At 38.2% G+C, this 22,810-nt stretch overlaps 2 protein-coding genes across 2 annotated transcripts in view; both read left to right on the forward strand.

Annotated features, from left to right (window-relative positions):
- LOC120424327 (POU domain protein CF1A) lies at nucleotides 1-3,802 on the forward strand. The gene is given in 1 exon segment (XM_039588423.2): nucleotides 1-3,802. A coding segment is annotated over 1 exon segment (1,602 nt). The 5' UTR covers nucleotides 1-1,447; the 3' UTR covers nucleotides 3,050-3,802.
- A 2,594-nt stretch (nucleotides 3,803-6,396) lies between these two features.
- LOC128093226 (uncharacterized) overlaps nucleotides 6,397-22,810 on the forward strand; it is a 65,382-nt gene continuing 48,968 nt past the window's right edge. The window contains exon 1 of the mRNA XM_052709234.1: nucleotides 6,397-7,862. Within this exon, the coding sequence (XP_052565194.1) occupies nucleotides 7,823-7,862 (40 nt within the window). The 5' untranslated portion in view covers nucleotides 6,397-7,822. The remainder of the gene's footprint in view (nucleotides 7,863-22,810) is intronic.

A 22,810-nucleotide genomic window follows, 5' to 3' on the forward strand; every position in this document is an offset into this window, starting at 1 on the left:
GACACGGGAACCACACCGAGTGCGGTGAATAGTTGAATATATTGTTTAGTCAACTTCTATGATTCGGAGCGTTTGCACGTATATGTCTCGATTGTGCGTGTATATTTATTAATTTATTTTTTATTTTACACACAACGTTTCTTTCCTCCTGGAGCGTTCGTCGTGGAGAGTGTGTTTTGCTTGAGATCTGAGCACCGCGCGATGACAGTACGGCGGTCGACGACGTAGCAGCGACGTGAAATCCGTTTTTCACCCGAGATCGTAAAACAATTTGGACAAGCACACACAGGTCGTGAACAACAGAAAATCGTGAACGTGAACGCCGCGAACGAGTCAAGTTCTGGCCAGTGATTGCGTTGACAGCGAAGGTTGGTTGACGCCGCCAAGTGATAACGAGGAAAATTTGAGTAACGAAAAATATCCAGTGAAATGTGAAGATAGTCGTTATCAAAAGACGTACCTGATACCTGAAATCTTGGAAGCGAGTTGATGCAAAAGTCAAGAACCAGCATCAGGCCACACTTGGTTTGTGACAACTGAGTGGAACTGCCATAGCGATCCCGAGTGAGGGTGAAGAAAACAAGAATAGCATCAGCAGCAGCAAGTGATCTAAACCGAAGAGCGCGCGCGGGATGTGTGCATAAGTGTGTTTATGTTTTGATCGTTTTTTTGTCAGTCGCGCGCGAGAGTTCTTTATGGTTCCCGGCCGGAGAGAGAGAGAGCGGGGAAAAAAAGGAACCCAAATAAATGCCACAATTAATTTGAATAATCTTGAATGAAGAAACAGAAATTAACATAATTCGTATACTCGCGGGACGCAGTAGCGGCTTGAAACAGCATCCAGTGGCGAACACCGAACGCAAAGTTGTACGCGCGAAGATACAAACAAGAAACTAAGAATACGGTTGAAAATTCCAGCGCCAGTAAAACAATTTGAAAGAGTTGGAGAGAAGCAAAGAGAAGTTATTAGCGAAGAGTAAACACCTGAGCGATGATTGATTGATTCTAGCTCTGCACTGGAGAATTGAATTATCGAAACTCACACACAGCCAGCAGCAGCAGCAGCAGCTTGGAAGCAAACACACAACTTAAGACAACGGCTCAGCGTGGACGCTGAAAGAGGAAGACAAATAAAACAAGTCTCTGATTTGATTACTTTGACGTGATCGACATTTTTTGTGAGTGTGTCTCCAGCGCGAGAGATCATCGGTGAGAACCAGGCGCGACCTGTTACTGCGGCCAGTGCAGGTTTCGGGTGAAACCTGATAGTAAAACGGGACAGCAAACGCCAAACGCCGGAATAAGGGCAGTGGAAGAAGCGAATTTTCGGTGCCGCTGAGGCGTGTTATGCTAGTGAACCATTTTTGTTAATATCGGAAAACTGAGCCCAAATTTGGAGCCCTACCCCGCCAGCGTGGACGGGCTTAACAGCCCGAGAGCGGTGGGGATGGCCGCTACCACGTACATATCGTCCAGCGGGGAGTTGGATATGGCCTTGGGAGGCGGATATCATACATCTTCACCGCGGAGTGCAGCCGATGCAAACGAGATGAAGTACATGCATCACCACCACCACCAGAGTCACCACCACGTGCCCTCGAGTCCTAGTCCTAACCCAGCCGGTCTGGGTGGCGTGACGGGTGGACTGGGCGGCGTAGGTGGTAACCCATGGGCCGCACTCCAGCCAACCGATCCTTGGGCCCTGCACTCTCACCATCCTCACAGCCACCCGCATGCGACAGACGTGAAGCAGGAAATGCATTTATCGCAACAGGCCCGGGCACAACAGGGCATGGCCTCACCACATGCTTGGCACGCACCGGTACATCCTGGAACGCACTACGCGACCGGGGGATCTCCACTGCAATACCACCATGCAATGAACGGTATGCTCCACCATCCTGCTCATCCTGCTCATCACCAAAGTGCACCACCTATGCATCCCTCGTTACGGGGTGAATCGCCTCAGCTACACATACCACACCACCACCTGCAAGGCGATCGGGACGTGAGTGCCGGTGAGGAAGACACCCCAACGTCGGACGATCTGGAAGCATTCGCAAAGCAATTCAAACAGCGACGAATCAAGCTCGGATTCACCCAAGCCGACGTCGGTCTAGCCCTCGGTACCCTCTATGGCAATGTTTTCTCCCAGACAACGATATGTCGATTCGAGGCTCTACAGTTAAGTTTTAAGAATATGTGCAAGCTAAAGCCACTGCTGCAGAAATGGCTCGAGGAGGCTGACTCAACGACGGGATCGCCGACCAGTATCGACAAGATTGCGGCACAGGGTAGAAAACGGAAAAAGCGAACCAGCATCGAGGTGTCCGTGAAGGGCGCACTCGAGCAGCACTTCCACAAACAGCCCAAACCATCTGCCCAAGAAATCACATCGCTTGCCGATTCGTTGCAGCTCGAGAAGGAAGTGGTCCGGGTATGGTTCTGCAACCGACGGCAGAAGGAAAAGCGAATGACGCCACCGAACACGATGGGCGGCGACATGATGGACGGAATGCCACCAGGGCACATGGGTCACGGTGGACACGGCTACCATCCGCACCACGATATGCACGGTAGCCCCATGGGTACGCACAGCCACAGCCACAGTCCGCCCATGCTCAGCCCTCAGAGCATGGGAGGTGGAGGGCATCATCAGCTTACGGCCCACTAGCAATCAGAGCACCAGGAGTCCAGCAATAACCCGGCGGTATTCCAACCGATACACCATCCGGCGATAATGCAACCGCATCATCACCACCATCATCAGCATACCGCCGCTGCCGTCTCCTCCGTCGCTGGCAACAGCTATAGCATAGCATCGACCACCACGAATACCTCTTCGCCACCGTCGATGACGTCGCCATCTACCGGGGCACCGATGCCCGGCGGATCGCCCTCATCTTCGGCGGCGGCTGCTGCTCAAATGTACATAGATCATAGGCATCACCAGCAGCAACAGCAGATGCACGCTAGACGGATATTTCAAGAATGGACTCTGCAGTTCGGACCAACCGGATCTGCGACTGGTGCACGATATCTCAACTAAGGACCCCCTCCAAGGACGGGGTCTTTCCCAACCGTAAGAAGAAGACGAAGATCAACATTCCCACAAACGGCAACAACAACAACAACAACTGCAACTTATATGAATACAACACACGAAACCAATAAGATGCAAGCTAGTAAAATATTAAATAATTTGATGCCCCCCTTAAATAAATTGTTTAAATAAAAGTTTAAACTCTAAACAACACACAAAAATCAAGCAAAAAGTGGTGACTTAAATACAATTGGTGAAACTCCGATCGAAACTGTGTTTACCTGTACATAGAAAAAGAAAACAAAACAAAAAATATGCAAAGTAAAACAAGTAATGAAAGTAAGCTAAATATAATCAGTACCGCGTAAGAAATGTATGCAAAACTTAGAATTTATAAATGAGATAACAAAAAAACAACAAAAAAGAAGCAAAACACACAACAGAGCTAGTTAGGAATGAATGGAGAGCGCGCGCGGAATTCCAAGAGCAAAACCAGAGAAGTTCTAGTGATATATATAAAAAAATGAGTAAAGTAGCACCGAAAACCCCCGAAAATGATACCACAAAAGTGTGTGAAATGTATAAAAAATGAGCGAAACAAAAAATATACTTTGTGCAAAATAGAAAATCTAACCATCGAAAAGTGAGTTCAAGCTGTAAGTATTCTCATCCAAGTGGGCACTGCGTTGCAGATTTTTCGTGATTGGCCGACGGCAGTTCGTGGCTTGCTTAGATTCCAAACTTTTGTTTTGCAAACAAGTTAAACTGGTGGCAGATTTTTGTACTGCCGGCCAAGGTGTTAGCGTTGCGAGGGAGATCCAACGGCGACGTCCAAAACGATTCCGGCCAAATAATCGTGAAATTGCTCTGCGGCAGACCTTCGGGAATACCCCGGGGTTGTTCGCTCGCTGCCGCGTGTGTGTATGTGTGCACGAGGTCGTAAATTTTTGAAGTATCGTTTTGTTTTCTGGGCCTGCTTTGTTTCTTCCTTGCACATCCTTGATTCTTCCTTGAGTCGATGCGCCCCGCTTGCTGTGTGAGTGTGCGTGACCTGTGTGTCTCGTGCGGGAAATTTCCTGTTCAGGAAATTCCGGTAGTATCCTTTTACGACCCGGAGCCCCGACGGCAGGCCGATTAGTGATGATTGTTTTTTCGTCCTGTTGCTTTCACACCTTTTCGGCTAAAGTGTCCTTTCGTGTTGGCTTGCTAAGCTATAGCCCAATTCGCTAGGTCAACAAGGGGCAGGGCAATCGATGGTTGTGCCGTTCCCTTTTTGCGCTGGCTTCTTCTTCCGATTTCTTCCAATTTCTGGGGATTCTTACGGAATTTCCCCGTAATCGTCCCGGTGACGAGTATTTATAGCTTGTGACCCCCGGGATGGTTTAAACCTGGGAAATTCCTCGCCACACTCTTCGCAAAAAAGGTGAAAGATTTCCTAGTTTTGGGTGTCTGGAACGGATCGTGTGTCCACCAATGTATACCGAACCCCCTTGGTATACATAAACGCAAGCAAAATATTTGTAAAACAAAATGTGAGATCAACCATAAAACAAACACTAGACAGATGTAGAGATGCGTCAGATGGAATCTATAAAATCAATACAAAAAACTGTGTACGAAACAATTACAAAACATAGAATACCAATATTTGTAAGGTCGGATAAGATCTACGAGGAGAGTAAAATCCCCAGCAAAAGTGCGTTCATCAAACATTCCAGAATAAAATTCCTTGTTTATTGCTCAAAAGTACATACATTTTTTGTTCTTTTTTAATTTCGTGAAATCCCTCAAACTTGATATTTTTACACTAAAACCCCGATGGTTTGACAACGATAATTGCCACCTCTTTTGTGCGAAGCTCATACGCTCTACCAATTGTTAGTATTGCTAGTGTGCATGAGCGTCGTGTAAAAAGTGACAGGTCATCATTTTAGTTTGGCTTTATCAAACCGACGGAATGCAAACTAAAGGATCAAATTAAATGATGTTCAATCAGTAGGTTAGTGTAACATGTTTTTTATCTGTTTTCACAAGCTAAAAATTCAACTGTTGAAAAATTCTTTCAATTAAAAATATTCCTTTCTTGTTTTTTTATGGAATTGGTTAAGAAGTCATTTGCAGTTTGTAAATCAACAAAAAATACTAATTCATTATCCATTCAATTTGATACGCATTGTTTTAAAACGAATTGGGTTCACTCTTGATTGAAAACATTAATTATAATCAAATACCATTGATTTATTAAACAACTAACTAAATTCAGATGTTTGAAAACTATTTGAAACAATTGCATTAAAAAAATACTCTGCCGTTTTTATTTGAATATCTTTGTAAATTTCTCCTTAACTAATTCTCCCACAGTTTGGATGACATAAAAATTGATTTTAGAAAAAACAACAATGGCTGAATTTTTTGCACTTAGAAAGATTTTTTTTTACATTTCCGTGAATTTGATTTTTTAAACCCTACATTTGACAGACATGTTTCATCTCATTTGTTTCCGAATCAAACCAAAACATTTCGTTGTTACGCAAAATTCGCACAATTCGGCAGTTTCGAAACCTCCTACTTTCCACGTGCAACACGCATTTTATACGACGAAGCAAAATCGAGCAAAGAAAAAAAAACTAAGCTTAACGAATAGGTTTAAACAAAAAAGATAAAAAAGACAGGGTAAAATTATAAAAGTAAATGAAAATACCAACCAAGGTTTACGTTTGCGTTCTCTAGAAATCAATTTCGCTCAGTTTGGCCAGTAGAGCCGTTCCTGAACATAGGGCGGTATTTGTTTGTTCTTGGGTTCTTGTTACAGTCTTCTCACTCACAAACTTTGAATTGGGTCATTTATTTCTCGAAAATCTTGGTGTAAAACAACATTTAATTTTTTTCTCAAGCTTGGCAAGCGAAACAAATAATAGACTCGGAAATCGACTTAACTCTATATTTATGTGTTACACGTTTTGAATCAAAAATAAACTGTAAATCGCGAAATCTCATTTTTGTTATTTAATGTGTAGAGAAGAAAAAATAAACGAAAACGACGACAAAGAGTTTAGAGATGAGGATAAAAAACAAAAGCTTATAATTCTACGATTAGTTAATTGTGAAATCGTGAAACATGATTAAACTTAGTACGAGTTTAAGTAAAAGAAAAAAAAATACAAGCAAGTCATGTATAAGAAAGCAAAACGTACATTACACTTGATTATTGAGGAATCTCCCGCATAAGCAAAATAATAAGTGTAGAAGTGAACAAACAAAAAATCCAACCCATGCAAGTATATATAAAGTGAAAATACAAAGCAAAATTGTACTAAACATCTAATAAGTTTTGTCGACTGTAAATACTTGTAGAAAGACGTGTTTCCGCTCGGTTTGTTTTCCGTTTCCGTATTTCACTCCGTTGCTAGTGAAGAGAGTTCAAGAATTTTCTCGTGAACTATTAGTACACTTTTTTTTTCTTGTTTTGTGTTTACATACGTAAATGAGATTCGTTTGTTCAAAATCAAATTAGGCAATGCAGAAAAGAAAATCAAATACTTTATTGAAAGTAAAGTCAGCCCGTAAAGAGTTTAGTTTAAAAAACGCAACCAACATTCCAGTGCGATTGGAATCGATCGCAAATTCCCAACAGAGACAGGACTTAATTATTGGTTTAGTTTTATTCGTGTCTCGTTTCTTGCAAAGATTATTTTTACTCTGATTTGTAAGCAAAACAATGTGACAAGAAAGCACACACACACAGAGAAGAAAGATTAAGATAAGTAATTAATTATTAGAGTTATTATTATTCTATTATAATTATTATACACGAAGAAAAACCAATTTTATTAAAAATATTTATGATGAAAACAAAAATACCCAGCATTTCCTTTGATTTGACGCTTCGAAAAACAGACAACAAAAAACTCTCAACAAAGTTTTCCATTTTGGGGTTGCTTGTCTCGTTTTGGTGTTGGTGTCTTTTCTCCCCAATTCTAAACGATGTTGGTGGTGGTGTTTGTAGCTTTTCCTGGACCAAATCTCGCAGTCTCCCCACGAAAAACTCCAAACGGTGACGACACCAACACCAGCGCAGTCAAAGCAGGCGTCGGAGTGGGAAAATCCGAGAATCTCCAACAAATACACCCACAGTGGAAGAGCATGCCATGGCAAGTTGAGAGTGAGAGTACCTGCGTTTTCCTCAAATTTCCACCGTCGTCGTCGATCTTGCGGGTTGTGTGTGTGTGTGCGTTGGATGCTGTGCATGTCCTTTCTGTCATGATGTCCTCCGTCGCGGGGGGCTTCCGACGATGATGGCCAATGATGACGGTTTGGGGGGGCTAGCCGACGTTTCCATGGAAACTGTCTCGCGCTTTCCCCCTTGGAGCATCTGTGTGAGTGAGTATGAGTGTGTGTGCGTGCGCACCGTGAAAACAATGTACTGCCGCCGGTGACTTGGATTTATGTTGCTTTTCTAGTGCTAGTAATGTGGCCTACTACGATGACTAGCTCTCATCGCCGAAGAAATTTGCGTGCGTTTGCGCGCGTGTGTGTGATGGCGGCGGCGGCGACTGTTTGTCATTGTCACTGTGGTATGGTGTGGTGTGGCACAAGTGTCATCATCGCTCAGTGTCATCACGCGTGAGACACGGTCGACTCTGTCGCCATTTTAATGATGATGGAGGCGGTTTTGTCGTCCGCACCACCACCACCAGCGCCATCTCGGAGAGGCACCTGAAACGAACCGACGGCTGTTGGTGTTGTTGCTGCTATTGTTATGCGTTCCGGTTGTGTTGGATGAGTCGTTTTTGCGGTTGTTGGAATGTACAACGCGGCGGTAAGTACGACCCCAAGCCAGCACAACTTTACTCGCACACTCTCTCGTCGGTTAGCTTGAAGTTGGAATAGCTGAGCAGAATGGCTTTAAAGTTTGCTGGAATTTTGTCAGGTAAAGTCGGGGGTGGTTTGTTTGGGATAAAATGACTAAATTTAAGCTAATAATTTTATTTTTTGACTAAATAACTATACATTTTAATGCATTCTTAATAATTCTTACCAACAGCTTCTTTGGTCTTTGCTTCTTTGCTTTCTTAAATATGGTTGTTGATAATTTGATAATAACTTTATTTGTTTGGAGAACAAGAGCGGTAAAAAACAAACCATAATTTTGCTTGATCTATGTACAAGCGACGAACCGCACTATTTCTTCAAAGAAAACATTATTCTTCTTAACAACTTTAAGTTGAACTAAAAGTAGGTCTTGTCTTCAGTTAAGGTGAAACGGGAAGGCATCGCCATCTTGGCACCTCGACTCGTGTTTTAGGGAAAATGCTGTAACTTGAAAATGTTCTGTGTGTTGCAGACGATAAATAACACGATACAATAACGAGTTCAGACATTGATTTAAGTTGAGCAAAAGTTTTCTAGGAACTGGTTTCCCGTTTCACGTTGAGTGAGAATTATTTAGAATACTTTATAATAGAATAGAATTGAATTGTCGAAGTAGCTATGTCGGCGACATAACCGGAACGGTGGAGTATTTCATAATTTATGTCGAACGAAGTTGACTTTATAGCTGTCGGCCACCATTGCTAGTACCAACCACTAGTGTCTTCCTTTTTATCTTCAAGGACTTCGCCGCCCTGGGCTCCTAAGTGTATGAAAGTATGGCACGGAGCGACGGCGCCGAATACCCATATTTACACAAAGAATTTTAGAGCGCCCGCCGCGGGATTCGAACCGGCGACCTCTGGGTTGTGAGTCCAGTGCGCGGTCCGATTGATCCACACGGGCGGGACAACAATTTATGTCTGTTTAGTAAATATCGTAGCATCTCCAGGACATTGAAAATGTTACGATATTTACTCAAATGGAAATCAAATGAAAGTGAATATTTTTACTAAATACCAGTTTTAGAAGTTTTTTTTTACTAATGTAATTCTATAAATTTGATTTAAGTCACGTGGATTTGCTGATTGTATCATTTTATCAATTTTAGGAATTGTTTGATTTTATGTATATTTGGCCCATCTTTAATGTATTTGGTGACATGTTTTTGCAAGTTTTTTTTTTTTCTGTTAGTGTAAATCCCAACGTAATTTTTTTTAATGAATTCTTTTAAATTGAGATAAAAGCATCAGTCATAGCTGAAAGGATCTCCCAAAAATCTGTTTAGATCCTATTTGTTTATTGAAATAGCCTAAATTGAATTCAAGCCAAACATTTCATTAGGGTACAAAAAAGGGATTCGAGAAAATCGCTTGTGAAAAATGGACAACTATTATCATTTCTTTGTTGAAAAAGAACGATAAAAGAATAATATTCATCTCTTTTTAATGGATTTTGTTTAATGATGTTTTTCGCAATAAAAAAAATATTATCGGCCCATTCATAAATACTGAAGGAAATAAGCTTATGTGCCCTCACGTATTTTTAAAGTTTTTGTTCGATAGGGAATTGTTTGCTATCAGCTTGGAGCTTGGAGGGCACATTAGATTATATTACCATTTTAAAAAACTCAAGTTGTTTTCGGAACTTTTGTTAGAATTTTTTCAAAATGCTTCTCGATTAAACCATTATTTTTCATTTTAATCAAGATTTCATCAATTAAATAATGCCTAAATCATCGTGTACTCTTTCAGAAAAACCAAAAATAGTCAGTAATCGGTCTATGCTTGCCATGCGTTTTTCTTAGCTTACTGTTTTTACATATTGGACAGTTATGCGAACACGGGCAGCTTACGTATTTAAACTTAACAGCATATTTGAGAAAATTGTATAAATTGAATCACTCGTAATTTTAATTCAAAATGAAAATAAAAAAAGGCTTCAAAAATATTATAAAAATATGCGAAACATCTAATCTAGGTTCATTTGAAAAATTGCCCATGAATAATTTTGATTTAATCTCGAAAACATGATTAATATTATTCTGAAAATTTCAAAATATTCAGGAATTCGTTTATAAATATTTTTAATTAAGTTTCCTTTTTTTAAATTATTATTTAGTTTATCAAGTTTTTCCGATGAATGAAAGTCAGCTTTTTTCATTTCATTTTATCAATTTATTTCGTTGTTAAGGCAAAAAACTTTAGAAATGCATCGGCTTTGTTTTACTTATATTCATAGAAAGTTTACGGGTATCATTAAATCGGAAAAAAGTTTGCAATTACTAAGTGAATTACATTTCTTAATATTCACCACAAATAAATGTTGCCAAACGCATGTTGGAGCGTTTTTTAAAAAATATGTCAAAATGCGACCAAATGAAACAGAATTATAACTTTTCGCTAGCGGTAATCGTTGAAACTGCTTTTCTCTATTAAAAAAATCTTTTCTTTTTATTTTGATGAACTAAATAAAAAAATAATCAAAATCATTTAATTCATAATTTTTTTTCTCAAAATCGGTGTCAATGCATGCTATGCTAACATAATCATCCAATATTGTTTTTATCACTCAAATAGCCATTGCATTCTCAAAAAGGTTGAAATTGTGAAAAAACCTTAAGTATGATGTTAAGCCCTTAAAACGAAGGATTGCAATACACGGGAAAAAGTCAATTCTCGAAAAGTTCAATGAATTTAAGAACCACGAAGGAATATATTCACGTTTTAGTGCAGATGCACCATGCTCATTAATGAATTCCTTCTTGGTTCTTAAATTCAAGAACACAATAGAGCTATCTAAGCCCGATCTCACGCACACTAGCTTACCATTTGTTTTTGCTGGCGGGTACAAATTTTAACCTAAAAATCCATCGTGTACGTACACGCAATACATGCGCACGTAGATAACTCTATTCACGATTACGGAACCTTTTGAGAATACTTTGCATCCGGAAGAAACGAGTGTTCTGCATATCGAGCAATAAGAATCAATTTACAGGTGGGTCATTCCAGGTCAACTGAGTACACTTTTGGACTCGACCTTCACCGATTTGGCAGCACTCGGAAGTTCATGGTGTACTTTTCAACAAAAAGGAATGAATCTCGCATAATTCGGTTTTTATATGTGAGAAACTTATTTCGGATTTGAATTCATAGGACAGAGTGCAGTGCAAAATCAAACTTTTTTCAGTAAAATCGCTGTATCTCGCCAATAGTTCATTTTAGTTTGAAGTCTATATTGATTATTATGTAAAATTGTCCGGGGAACACGATGGCGATAAAATAAAAAAAATAAAAATATAATCAATTGGTCAAAACTGAATTTTTATACTTAAAACGTTAAAATAAGATATTAGTGGGCATTTAAGGGTTAAAATTTTATTTTTATCGAATTCCTTGGACAATTTTCTATAAAATGCAACCTGTAGAAAGTCTTTTGCTCAAATAGTTGCAAAGTTATGATTAAAAGAAGAAAAAGTTTTTTAGAAAATCGCCAAAAAAGAGGGCGGTGCCAAAAATAGAGGGATGGTCCAATCAGCACCAAACTTGGGATTTCTGTTAACTATCGATAGATAAACGTTCCCTCCAAGTTTGGTCCAAATCGGTGAAGGTCGAGTCCAAAAGTGTACTCAGTTGACCTGGAATGACCCAGGTGTGATGACTTAAATGATTAGTTTCCAGATTGCTTCTTTGAAAAAAATAAAAAAAACTCGGTTTTACAAAAAAAAAAAAGAATTAAAAGTCGGAATCTGTTCAAAATTCTTGAGAGATAGTATATTTTTCAGAACTGCATTTAAATGTTCAATGATGGCGCGTGAGCAAAACAAAACTCCTACAAGAAATAATTTTTTTTTTGAAAAATTTAATTTGAAAGAAAAAAATAAATCAGAAAAATCCAAACCTTGCTTCACCCAAAACCTTGAGAACAGCCAAAAATAAGAAGAAAAATCCGCTGTCAAAACTGTTGCCAACATCCTCCGCATATCGCGAGCACTTCCTCCGCGATCCGTTGTCGTCGTCGTGAGTGCGCGATGATGTGCGCGTCGTTTTTCGAGATTTAACAGATTTCTGTTTTAATTTCGAGTGAAAACTGCTACCAGAGCATCGGAGTTTGGTCCCGCTCGCCTCCCCGCTTGTCCTTCCATCGTGTTTGACGTTGAAGCACACACACCTTCCACGGCTTGCTTCTCCTTGACTTGACAGTTTGCGCTGCTCACCGGGAAGGATCAAGAGATTGCAAAACGGAAGAGGTGTTGCAAAATTCTCTCGCGATGCTGCCAGGGGATAGAGAAAGAGAGAGAGGAAATACGCGCGAATAAAGACACGAAGACACTGTGGAGTGAGATTTTAAAGCAGCGATTAAGATATTTCTGGGTCTTTCATGGCGCGGTTTAATAAAAATGAAATAAAAATAAAACTTTTCCGTAGCATCAAGAGGGATGGTTCTGCCCGTGTGTCGCGGCGGTTGGTTCATTCATGGTGAGTGCAGTGGAGAGAGAGTTGGTCTTACTGCGGATGAAACTATTAAGCTTTGTAGCTTGATTAGGTCGAGCAGCGGTGTTCTTTTTTGTATTAATCGTTTGTTTGGAACAGTTTGGAATGCATTATGCTTAAGGCTACCAACTGTACGGATTTTTTCCTTACCGTACGGATTTTCAACCTTCTCCGCGGATTTTTAACAGGCCGGAATTTTTGTACGGAATTTTTTGCATAATACGGATTTGTACGGAATTTTAACAACTTTATAAAAATTTCATTGTTTTTTTGATTGGGCCAAAGCTTTCTCTAATTAGATATTTTTATTTAACTGTCAGTTTGATTTTAAAGGGATAACTTGCATAACTTTCCGGGTTTCCCTCAGTTCAAACTTGATTGTCAATGATTGTTCTTTTCAAAATCCTTACAAAACATATTTATTAAATAAAAGATCAAATTTTGGCTTGTGAAAACTTTGTGTTGTGCTTGTATTTATAGGACCTCTAGAAATGTTTTCGTGAAAACACTAACAATGATATTATTCGTAAAAGCAAACTTGGCATTTCGTAAACTTTTAAACGTATAACAAAAATATTTTTAATTCCCAAATTCCAAACTTATCTAAATAATTCCTTGACAGTTTTTGTTATACCATGGTGTCATATCGGTAAAGTATACGGATTTTGGCTTAGCAAGAGTTGGTAGCCTTAACTATGCTTAATCGTATTTTATCCATTTTTCAAAACATTATTTCAACTAAAGTTGTAGTAATTCCGAGTGTCAATTATAACTAGATTGCAGTGTATCCTTAAAGCTACCGTAAATGGTTTAATATACACACAGTAATAAATAATGTAAATTTGGAAGCTGAAATTTTGAAAGGTTGAATATTACCTCTTTTATGATGTAATTTTACCTCAATTTAGACTAAAAAAGTGACACTACACCAGAAAAGTGGTAAAATTACACATTTCCAGAGGTAAAATTACACATTTTTTTCTGACATAAAAGATGTACACCTTCCCAGATGTAATACTACCATGATTTTTTTTTCTGTGCATATTTTAATTTTTATTTTGAATCACTAGAAACATCCGCGTAGAAAGTGTGCAAAAATCAAACTGCAGTTTTGCAAGATCAACTTATAGACCAAATAGGCCATTCTAAAACCACCACAATTCAACCAAAGAGGATGTTCCTCGAGTTGAAAAAGTTGTTTCAGCCTAATACTAAAACCTTCAATCATCATCTTTTACCTAGTAGTATATATTTAAAGTATCAAATAATTGGTAAGAAACTTGTTTAACTGAAAATAACGATAAATTAAGGGTGCACAGCAACCAAAGAAGATGTTATCATCTTATTCCAAAATTGTCAATCTTACGGAACCAATCCTGCAACAATCTGATTGTAAAAATAGACAAATTGTGTTGTAAACTATTTTGAAGACAGTACTTTAGGGGATAAATAAAATATTATATGGATAGTTCTCGTAGTTTTGAAGATACTAAAATATATGTGACAAAAATTTTGGTGTGAAAGCTCTGCACTGTAAAAAAAATCATGGTAAAATAACATCTAAAAAGGGGTACATCTTTTATGTCAGAAAAAAGCTTCAATTTTACCTCTAATAATGTGTAAATTTACATCTGGCAGACGCTAGGAAAAAATATCTGCAATCCAAACAAAAAAAAAAAAAAAAATCAAACCGGCGATAGTTATATCTAGCTTACTAATTCCGCGCCCCAACCCGCACGACCAACTCGCCGCTGTGAAAACTGAACGATCGAAGCCGATTTTGAAATTGATTTCAGCGACTTCATGTTCATATTCTTGATTCGATTATCAGAAACTGTTTTTTTTTTCGAAATTATACACAGCAAAAAAAAACGTGTAAATTTGGAAGGTGTAATTTTAGAAGGTTGAATATTACCTCTTTTATGATGTAATTTTACCTCAATTTAGACTGAAAATGCGACATTACACCAAAATAGTGGTAAAATTACACATTTTCAGAGGTAAAATTACACATTTTTTCTGACATAAATGATGTACCCCTTTCCAGATGTAATATTACCATTATTTTTTTTTGTGAACTTACTTTTTCTGTCATTCTCTAACAACGAAACAGCCTACTTTTTTCTACCAAAAATAACAGAATCGAATAGTAATCCTTTTCAAAAGAAATGCAGAAAAGTTATACCTTTCAGCACTGAAATGGATGCTGAAAAGTTGAACTTTTTAGCACTTATTTGGAAAACTAATACTTTTCAACATTTTTTCGATTTAAACGATTCATTCAATACATAGACAATTTACCTTATAATTCCACTCAAAGGGTGTTTTTCTGAAAATGCAAAACTTGATTTTTTCAGCACTCGTAGTATTTATCCAACTCGGTGAACCTCGTACGACTCGTGCTGAAACAATCTTCTTTTGCAACGTGTTGTATAAACTACTACTTCTTAATATGATCCCTATTGCACTACGCTTTCATTTGGCAGCAACATAAAAATCATAAAAAATAAATACCGAAAAGCCGGGGCTGAATGTGACTAGAAAATGCCTGTTCTGCATATCGAGCCACCTTAATGTGCTTTTGCGATTTTACCATCGATTTTTTTGGTGTGAATTATTCAGTAAAATGAACACTGTACAGATTACAGTGTCATTTTTACAAAAAAAATGGAAAATCATTAAATGCTTGTAGTTTCTGAAATCTTAGAAAACTAGCTTGATGCTTGAGATAAAGAAAAGTTTTTTTTTGTGTTCGAGAAATAAACCACACAAATACCGTGTTTTATCGTAAAATGTTTGTAACTTATCAAATAATTGCTCAACTGGCTATGACCCCCTCGTCACCTACCGATTGATGTTAAACCCCTCAACAACAACGTCAGTGACACGCGAGGGGGGCTTAATAAATGAATGATGGTCTCAATTATCTTAAAGCCGGTCGGATTGCTGGCTAGAATTAACCTAATTATCCGCTGGCTGGTGCTGCTGGACGGATGATTCACGAGGACCACTCCGGAGCGGCGTATTTAGACACACGACGACGACGACGTGTAATTTGCCGTGCGAGCCGATAATTGACAAACGCGGATAATTTGCGTTCATTACTGGAACCTCCGTCGGAAGTGAGCGCGGTACGGGGAGAGGATGGAAAACCGCAAGCGGAAGGTGGGAAACGGGAACGGCACGCGCGCGTGTTAGTAAACGGTTCGGGAAGGACCTACGTCGATCCGCGGATAGCTGGAATTTGGCCAGGTTTGTGTGACAACGCAAATGTTCAATCCTGGGAAAACATAAACAAAATATTGCATAGAACCTTTAGAAAAAGTAGTCTCAAAATATTTTTTTTTTCAAATTCTGTAATATTTCACATATCCAGTACAGACATATGAAACGGATTTAAATATATAAATGCACGTTAATTATCTGAAACAATATTTCAAACCGAAATCCAGCTTCTCAGCGTTCAAATCAAACAAAGCTGTGCGCAAAAAGCGACAAACACACACGCCCTACAGAAGTGAGCAACCCAATCCGCTCGACTTTGGCCGATAAATCAAATCCACCCACGCAAACACTTGGCACTTGGCAGCAAAGCTCTTGAAAACAGCCCCAACAGAAGCTTCTTCCTCTCCGTTGCCCTCCCCCCGCCCAATATCTCTGACGGCGGCGCTCGTGAAATTTTAACAACCCAATCAAAATCAGCTGCACTCGAAAAATCGCACACTCATTATTGCAATCTCTTCGTTTTGGCCGAGCTTTTCGCATCCCCCGCCTCACCCGTCCAGACCGAACTTGGGGCTTCGGACTCAATCTGTCTGATCGTGGCTTCGTCTGGTTCCTGCCTGCCAACTCGAGATATCAACATTGGCTTAAGTATGTTCATCTCCTGATGTCTGGGGATGGCGCGTTTGGCTGTGGCGTTTAAGTGAGGAAACAGACGGTGCTTTTTAAATACAGCTCTTAATAAATTGGTTTATTTGACAGAAGTTGAGAACAAATGTTATGGTTGGTGTCCCTACTGAAATGCTTCATTTTTCCGATGGCTTGGCAAATCAAACTTGTCAAATACTTGACTTGCAAACGATTAGTCTGTTTCCCAGCAAAGGTTGTTCTGGCGACTACAGAACACGAGAGTGCCTTCAAACAACAAACGTTTGCACGTTTTAATTTATTGCATTTTCGTTAGACCCTCGCCCCCTCCTCAACGGTCACCGGTAGCCGGGCTGCCGGAAGCACCTCAGAGGCCCCCCCGGCCACCTCACCACGCAATCAGAGCGCGATGAGCACGCTTTCTGGCCGAGCTTTTCGAGCAGATTTCGTGAGGCACGGCTTGACCACGGCGGCATCACGGTCAATTCCGGACGCATCACACCACCACGCCGGGAACGAGAGTGGGAGATCCGAATCTAAGACATGAACCCACGGGCAGGGTCGCGGGATGGCACATGCTCACGGGATCTTTGGCCGGTCTCAACCACTGCTTGCTGTTTGATTCCGGTGAATTGATTAAGACATAATGCTGGTAATGGCTTTAAATTTCAATGTCATTCATGAACGCGGAGGGGCTACGTGTACGCGATGGAGATTTGGGGTTGGTGGTTCGGATTGGGTAGTTGGGTAGGGGAACTATACCCTTTGTCAGCCTATTTCTATTATCGGCCTATCAGCACTTTGATCATGAATTACAGCTTTCATAACGTGTTTTTGACTGTTCCAAAGTAATAATTAGCTCAAATAAAAGTGAGCAAGCAACTCTCCATTGTTGATACATCTGAAAATGTTGATTTAATAGCGGAAAACGGCAAAAGTGATGAGAATTGGTCGAACGGCTTAGAGTGATTAAAATGGGCATATTTCCCCTAGTTGTAAAAGAAGTTTTAAAATATTTTCTGGTTGTAATTTAACGTCAATATTTTGATATTCTTTTTTATTATCATTAATACTTTTATAAATTCCAACATTGTTTATTTCAATTGTGTTATGATCTGACTTCTAAAAAGTGTCACTTAATTCATGTGACGCATTTGAAAGATCTTTCAACGACCTGTCTAACGAAAAATCTTCGTGATCGTGCTAATTTGTCGCACGTCGATTTAGGGCCAAATTAAGTTGAGGACGCCATTTTGTGCAGTTTCAATGCCTCACCTATTGACTTTCACAGATCCCCAAAATTCGATTTCAATGCTGAGATATTCAACAAAATCCGGAAAAACTCCGTGCATTGTATTCACTCTTCATATGAAAGAAGTTTCGGTATGATCGTGCTATCTTGACACACCCTGAAAATTGCGGTAAGTGCGACACTGCAACAACAAGCCAAAGGGATTTTAGTCAGAGCGCGTTTGACACACGTACATGCCCGACTACTGTAAACATTTCTAATTATTACTCGAGACTTTGGCAACCAAACTTCGGGACAATGCACAGAATGATCAGCCAAATAAAACGTGTTTGTTATTGTTTACATTGCGCGCTCTGCATTAAAACGCGTTTTCCTCGGAATTTCAAATAGCGACGTGCGACAAGATAGCACGATCACTTCAAACTTCAAAGATCATTTGAATCATATTACATAAGATTCAGCTTCACAAAGTATATGAATATCACTTAAGAGGCAATTACTTATGAAAACGCATAATTTTAATTCAATAAAATCTCACTGTAATTGAGCTTCCATTAAAAAAAATAGTCTCTAAGAAATTCTTATGTGGAGTTTCTTGATTTTTCTCAATGAACTTGATTTTGAATCGTAAAAACGGAATGCATTTTCGGATTCTTTGCATTCTCGGATGGAGTGGAAACTAGGAGAAGGTAAAATAAGTTTATAATAATAAATATTATGTGTTATTGAATCATAATTATAAAAAGTCTTCAAACTTATAGGCATTTTCATTTGAACAAATTCCATTTATAATGTGATAAGTTTTGATTCATGCTTCAAATTCAGTTTAAAATGTAATATAAATCGATAATTTTACTAACAAAAATAGTAGCTTGAACCGGATTTCAGGAAAAAGTATGACTTTTTAACAATTTTACCTTTAATTATATATATTTTGTTAAAAAGCTTATAAACTTAGTTTACTTAATATAAACATTGATTTTTTTTTCTAAAAAACTATATCAGCAGCCTTAGTGATTGTACAATTCTTGAGTTTTTTTTGAAAAGGTCCCTTAGTCTTTCATATGTTAATAGGACCTATTCAAAAAAACTCTGGATTTGACGTAAAAATAAAGTTAGAACACCTTAAATCTGATTTTAACAACAACATCTTTGACTATCAAAGTCACCCCAAAATTCAAAATAAGAATTTTTAACGTAGCTATTTTTTTTAAACACTATAGAAAACACTTTTTTTTTCAAAAATAGTGCATGGACTTTGTGTGACCTACCCCAATACATGTTTAAAAAAAATAATAAAAAATAATGAGAAAAACCCCACCAGTTGGAAAATATTCCAAAAATAAATTGAAATCCTATTAATGTCACCCCGGTTTACGGTATCTGAATAGATCTCCAGCTCTCCAAAAAGATCTTTCTCCATCGACTCCGACTCAAGCACAACTCAAAGTAGTTAGAATATATCCGAATCCGACTCCTGCTTCTGAAGTTTTAGTGACTCTTGCTCTGTCTCCGACTCCGGGTTCCCAAAATTTGACAACTCTGACTCCGACTCTACAGCCTCTAACCAGGGTTTCACATTTCCAACTGCCCAAAATTAAAATTTATCCAAAAACTGTGCTGAACATTATAAGGTTGCACGGCCAAATATCCTACTCATAAAATTACTATCGATTCATTGGCAAGATAGTGTAATCAAAGTTGCCCAGTTAAACAAAAACAACAACAGTTGACCAGTAAAATGTGATTAATCCGTGGGCACGTGGGTCATTACACAGTTGCATCCGATGGACAACCTGCTGCTAGTTGATCGTAAAATATTTAGATAATAAAAAAGGGAACATAACAGATAAAAAAAACTGGCGCAGAAAAAAAACTCCAAGTGGACACCGCGTCAATTAAATCTTCTTCCTCTTGGGTGATTTTCCCCCACCTTGGTGTTACCTTTTTGTCCAATCCCGGGCTGAAAATTTTTTTTTCGGGGAGGAATTTTGGATGGCCGGCCACTGATAATGGGGTGCCCCAAACAATTAACTACGGGAAAAAAGCCAGAGACAGCGATGGATCGAAAAACATAAAGTTTGTTGGAGACGACCACGGTGGAATCTTCAGGTAATGTGTAACAAGCTCCTTCCCTCCGATTGGGTTGGGTTGGGTTGATTCGGGAGGAGTAGGGGGGGACCATCAACTACTAGTGGTCGCGGCGTGAAAGGGTGATGTTCAAGAATGCCGGAATCAGTTAACCGAAACTCTTCCTCAAAAAAGAGAGGTTGATAACCGTAACGAATGTTGGATTTTATAGTTGAAGGAAAAAAAATCAAATAAAAACCGACTTTATTGGTAATTAATTTATTTACTGTTGTTTTAGTGGGATCAGATCGGTCATTAAAGTTTTATTTAGGGTGATTTGATACCGGCCGAAAAAGCAGATCTATATTAGACGCAATTACCGGTGAGGAAGCGTAGAACGTGTTTGAAGTCGTTCGAAGATAATGACTAAATTGACCCAGTTCGATGACACTGATGACGCGGTGCATTCGGGGGAAGTACAGCTTCAGGTTGATTTTTGAATAGTTTTGACTGAGATGAGTGCAAGATTAGCAAATTTGATTAAACTTCATTTCATAACTGCACTATTTGTTTGATGCAAAATTTAAATTGCTATCAACTTTACTTAGGTTTTACGGAAGCAATCACCAAGGTTCTAGGATGTCAATCGGGCCAAGTTTCCCGAGCAGGGGTAAATAACACGGGAATACCAAATTTTGGTATTACTTGGGTAAATAACAGGGACCAAAATGTGCCCTTGGTTGCCCAGTAATAGATGGTAAAATACCATGAAATCATACCAAAATCTTGTATGTGGAAGGGCACAACAATACCAAACCATGTTATTCCAAGGGTAAAATAATACCTCAAAATAAAACCATTTCAATACCAAGTTGAGGTCTTCTGGATTTTTGATTTGCTTGAATACCAAAACTTGGAATTGCCATGGTTTAATTTTTAGGTATTCCCACGCCCTTGGAAAATCAGATTTTGGTATTCCTGTGGTCTTCCAAATACATGATTTTGGTATGATTTCATGGTATTTTACCATCTATTACTGGGCAACCAAGAGCACATTTTGGTCGCTGGTATTTGCACAAGAAATACCTAAATTTGGTATTTTCATAAAATTTTTAGTGCAACAGTTGCAGTTAGTGAAAAAACGGAAATGATCCATATGCAACAGCAAAATCTACTCACCTGATGATTCCATGTTGTTCTTAGTGATATTCTTCACCACATTGAATGCATTTGTCATTGATGAACGGCCTGTGCTTGAAGTTCTTGAAGATTCTAAAAAATAACAAGATTGAAAAATAAGTGTTATTAAAATGAAACTGGATTGAAATTCACCAAAATTCAATAATCTGTCGATTAACTCGTTTTTCAAAGTATTTGGTTATCCCAACTTAGAGAAATTTCAACGTTTTAAAAAAAAATCTTAGTGGGTATATAAAAAAAAATTGAAAATCAGCTTTAACATTTTTGGGTTTCAAGTCATTTTAGCGCAAAATTAATTATCTCATCAAAATTTATAAAAAAAAATCCCATAGTTTCAGAGGAATTTGATGAAACCTTTCAATACCAAAATGTGGCATCCTGACTTAGAAAATTTTCCACAATTTCAAGTCATTTCTTTAGGGGGTATATCAAAAATGTTTAAAATCAAGTTTGAAATTTCCGGTTTTCAATGAAAGCATTCGCTTTGAGACATCATTTTAGCGCAAAATTAATTATTTTGTCAAAATTGGTCAAAATTTTCCCATAGTTTCGGAGGAATTTGATAAAACACTTTAATATCAAAAGAATACCAAAATGTGGTGTCCAACCATTGACAAATTCTGCAATTTTGCAATATCAAAACAATACCTTAAATTGGTATGATAGCACATTTTGCTCTTGCATAATCCTTAAGACAAATTTTAAAGGGTCCAGGAATACCAAAATTTGGTATTGATACCAGAGAAAGGTATTATTACACATTTCCCTTGTTATTTACCCATGCTCGGGTTGCTACGATGTTTTGACAACATCATATTGGCTATGCTGGCAGGATCATAAGTGACAACTACGTAGGCTGATTGTAGATAACTCACAACACATCAGGGGGATGGAGGAAAATAAAAAAGGCAGGATGTCGCAACTTTTGACTATTTGACAAGTTGTTCAAAGATTTATAAACTTTGAAGATCTGGCACCCCTGTAGTGAAATATCGTTACTTGAAAGGGATTTATCAAACGGAAATAACTTGAGAATAACATTTTTTGATGTATGAAAATACTAGGCCAATAACATTGTTTGTTATTTATAACAAGATTTGTTATTCGTCGTTATGAATTTTTTGTTATTGGATTGTTATTGTAATAATAGACTAATAACATTTTTAGTTATTCTTCGAACAAATCTTTGTTATCTTTTTTTGTTATTTCAACAACTAATCCGATCATACTAATAACAGTTGGAGTTCTTCTTCCATAACAAAAAATGTTATTCCCAAGTTGTTTTGACTTTCAACCAATGTCAGACCAATAACAATTTTTTTTTGATAACATAAGCTGTTATTAAACTCTTATGCAAAAATTTATTTTTCAAGAAAATTCCATAACATTTTCTGTTATTTTAACAGTATTTGTTATTGAATTGGCATGAATTTTGTTATCACCGTCTGCCCGGGATGTACAAAGCGTAAGAATTTGAATCCATGGAACAGAATCTGATCTTTACAATGGCAAAGTACCCCAAGTAACATTTTTTTCCAGGAGCTCTTAAAGATAGCTACAGCATAGCAGTTTGGACCGCGGTAGGATAAAATTCTCTTAAAAACTTCTACCGCGGTCCAAACTGCTATGCTGTAGCTATCTTGAAGAGCTCTTGTAGAACTCCTGGAAAAAAATGTTACTTGGGACGTGAATAAGTGACTGCACTTGATTTGAAATATTTGAAAATCTACTCTAAGTTGACGTTTCCATATCAAATGTAAACGAACAATTCTTTTTTTTTGTATGTACAGTTGTCCACATAGAGGGGAGGGGAGGTCTAGAATTTCAAAATATGTGCCCACGTGGTTTCTGAATGGTCCCCTATGGATTCTATTATTTAATTATTAAATCATAAAAAAATATTGCAAAAATAATGAATAAAATATGGCAGTTGGATTAGATTATTTTTATTTTCAACTTTAGTTTAAAAAAATATATATTTTTAATGAAAAATGAGAATTTTGTATCATT

This window comes from Culex pipiens, chromosome 3 (assembly GCF_016801865.2).
Source record: "Culex pipiens pallens isolate TS chromosome 3, TS_CPP_V2, whole genome shotgun sequence".
NCBI classification, from domain to species: Eukaryota; Metazoa; Arthropoda; class Insecta; order Diptera; family Culicidae; genus Culex; species Culex pipiens.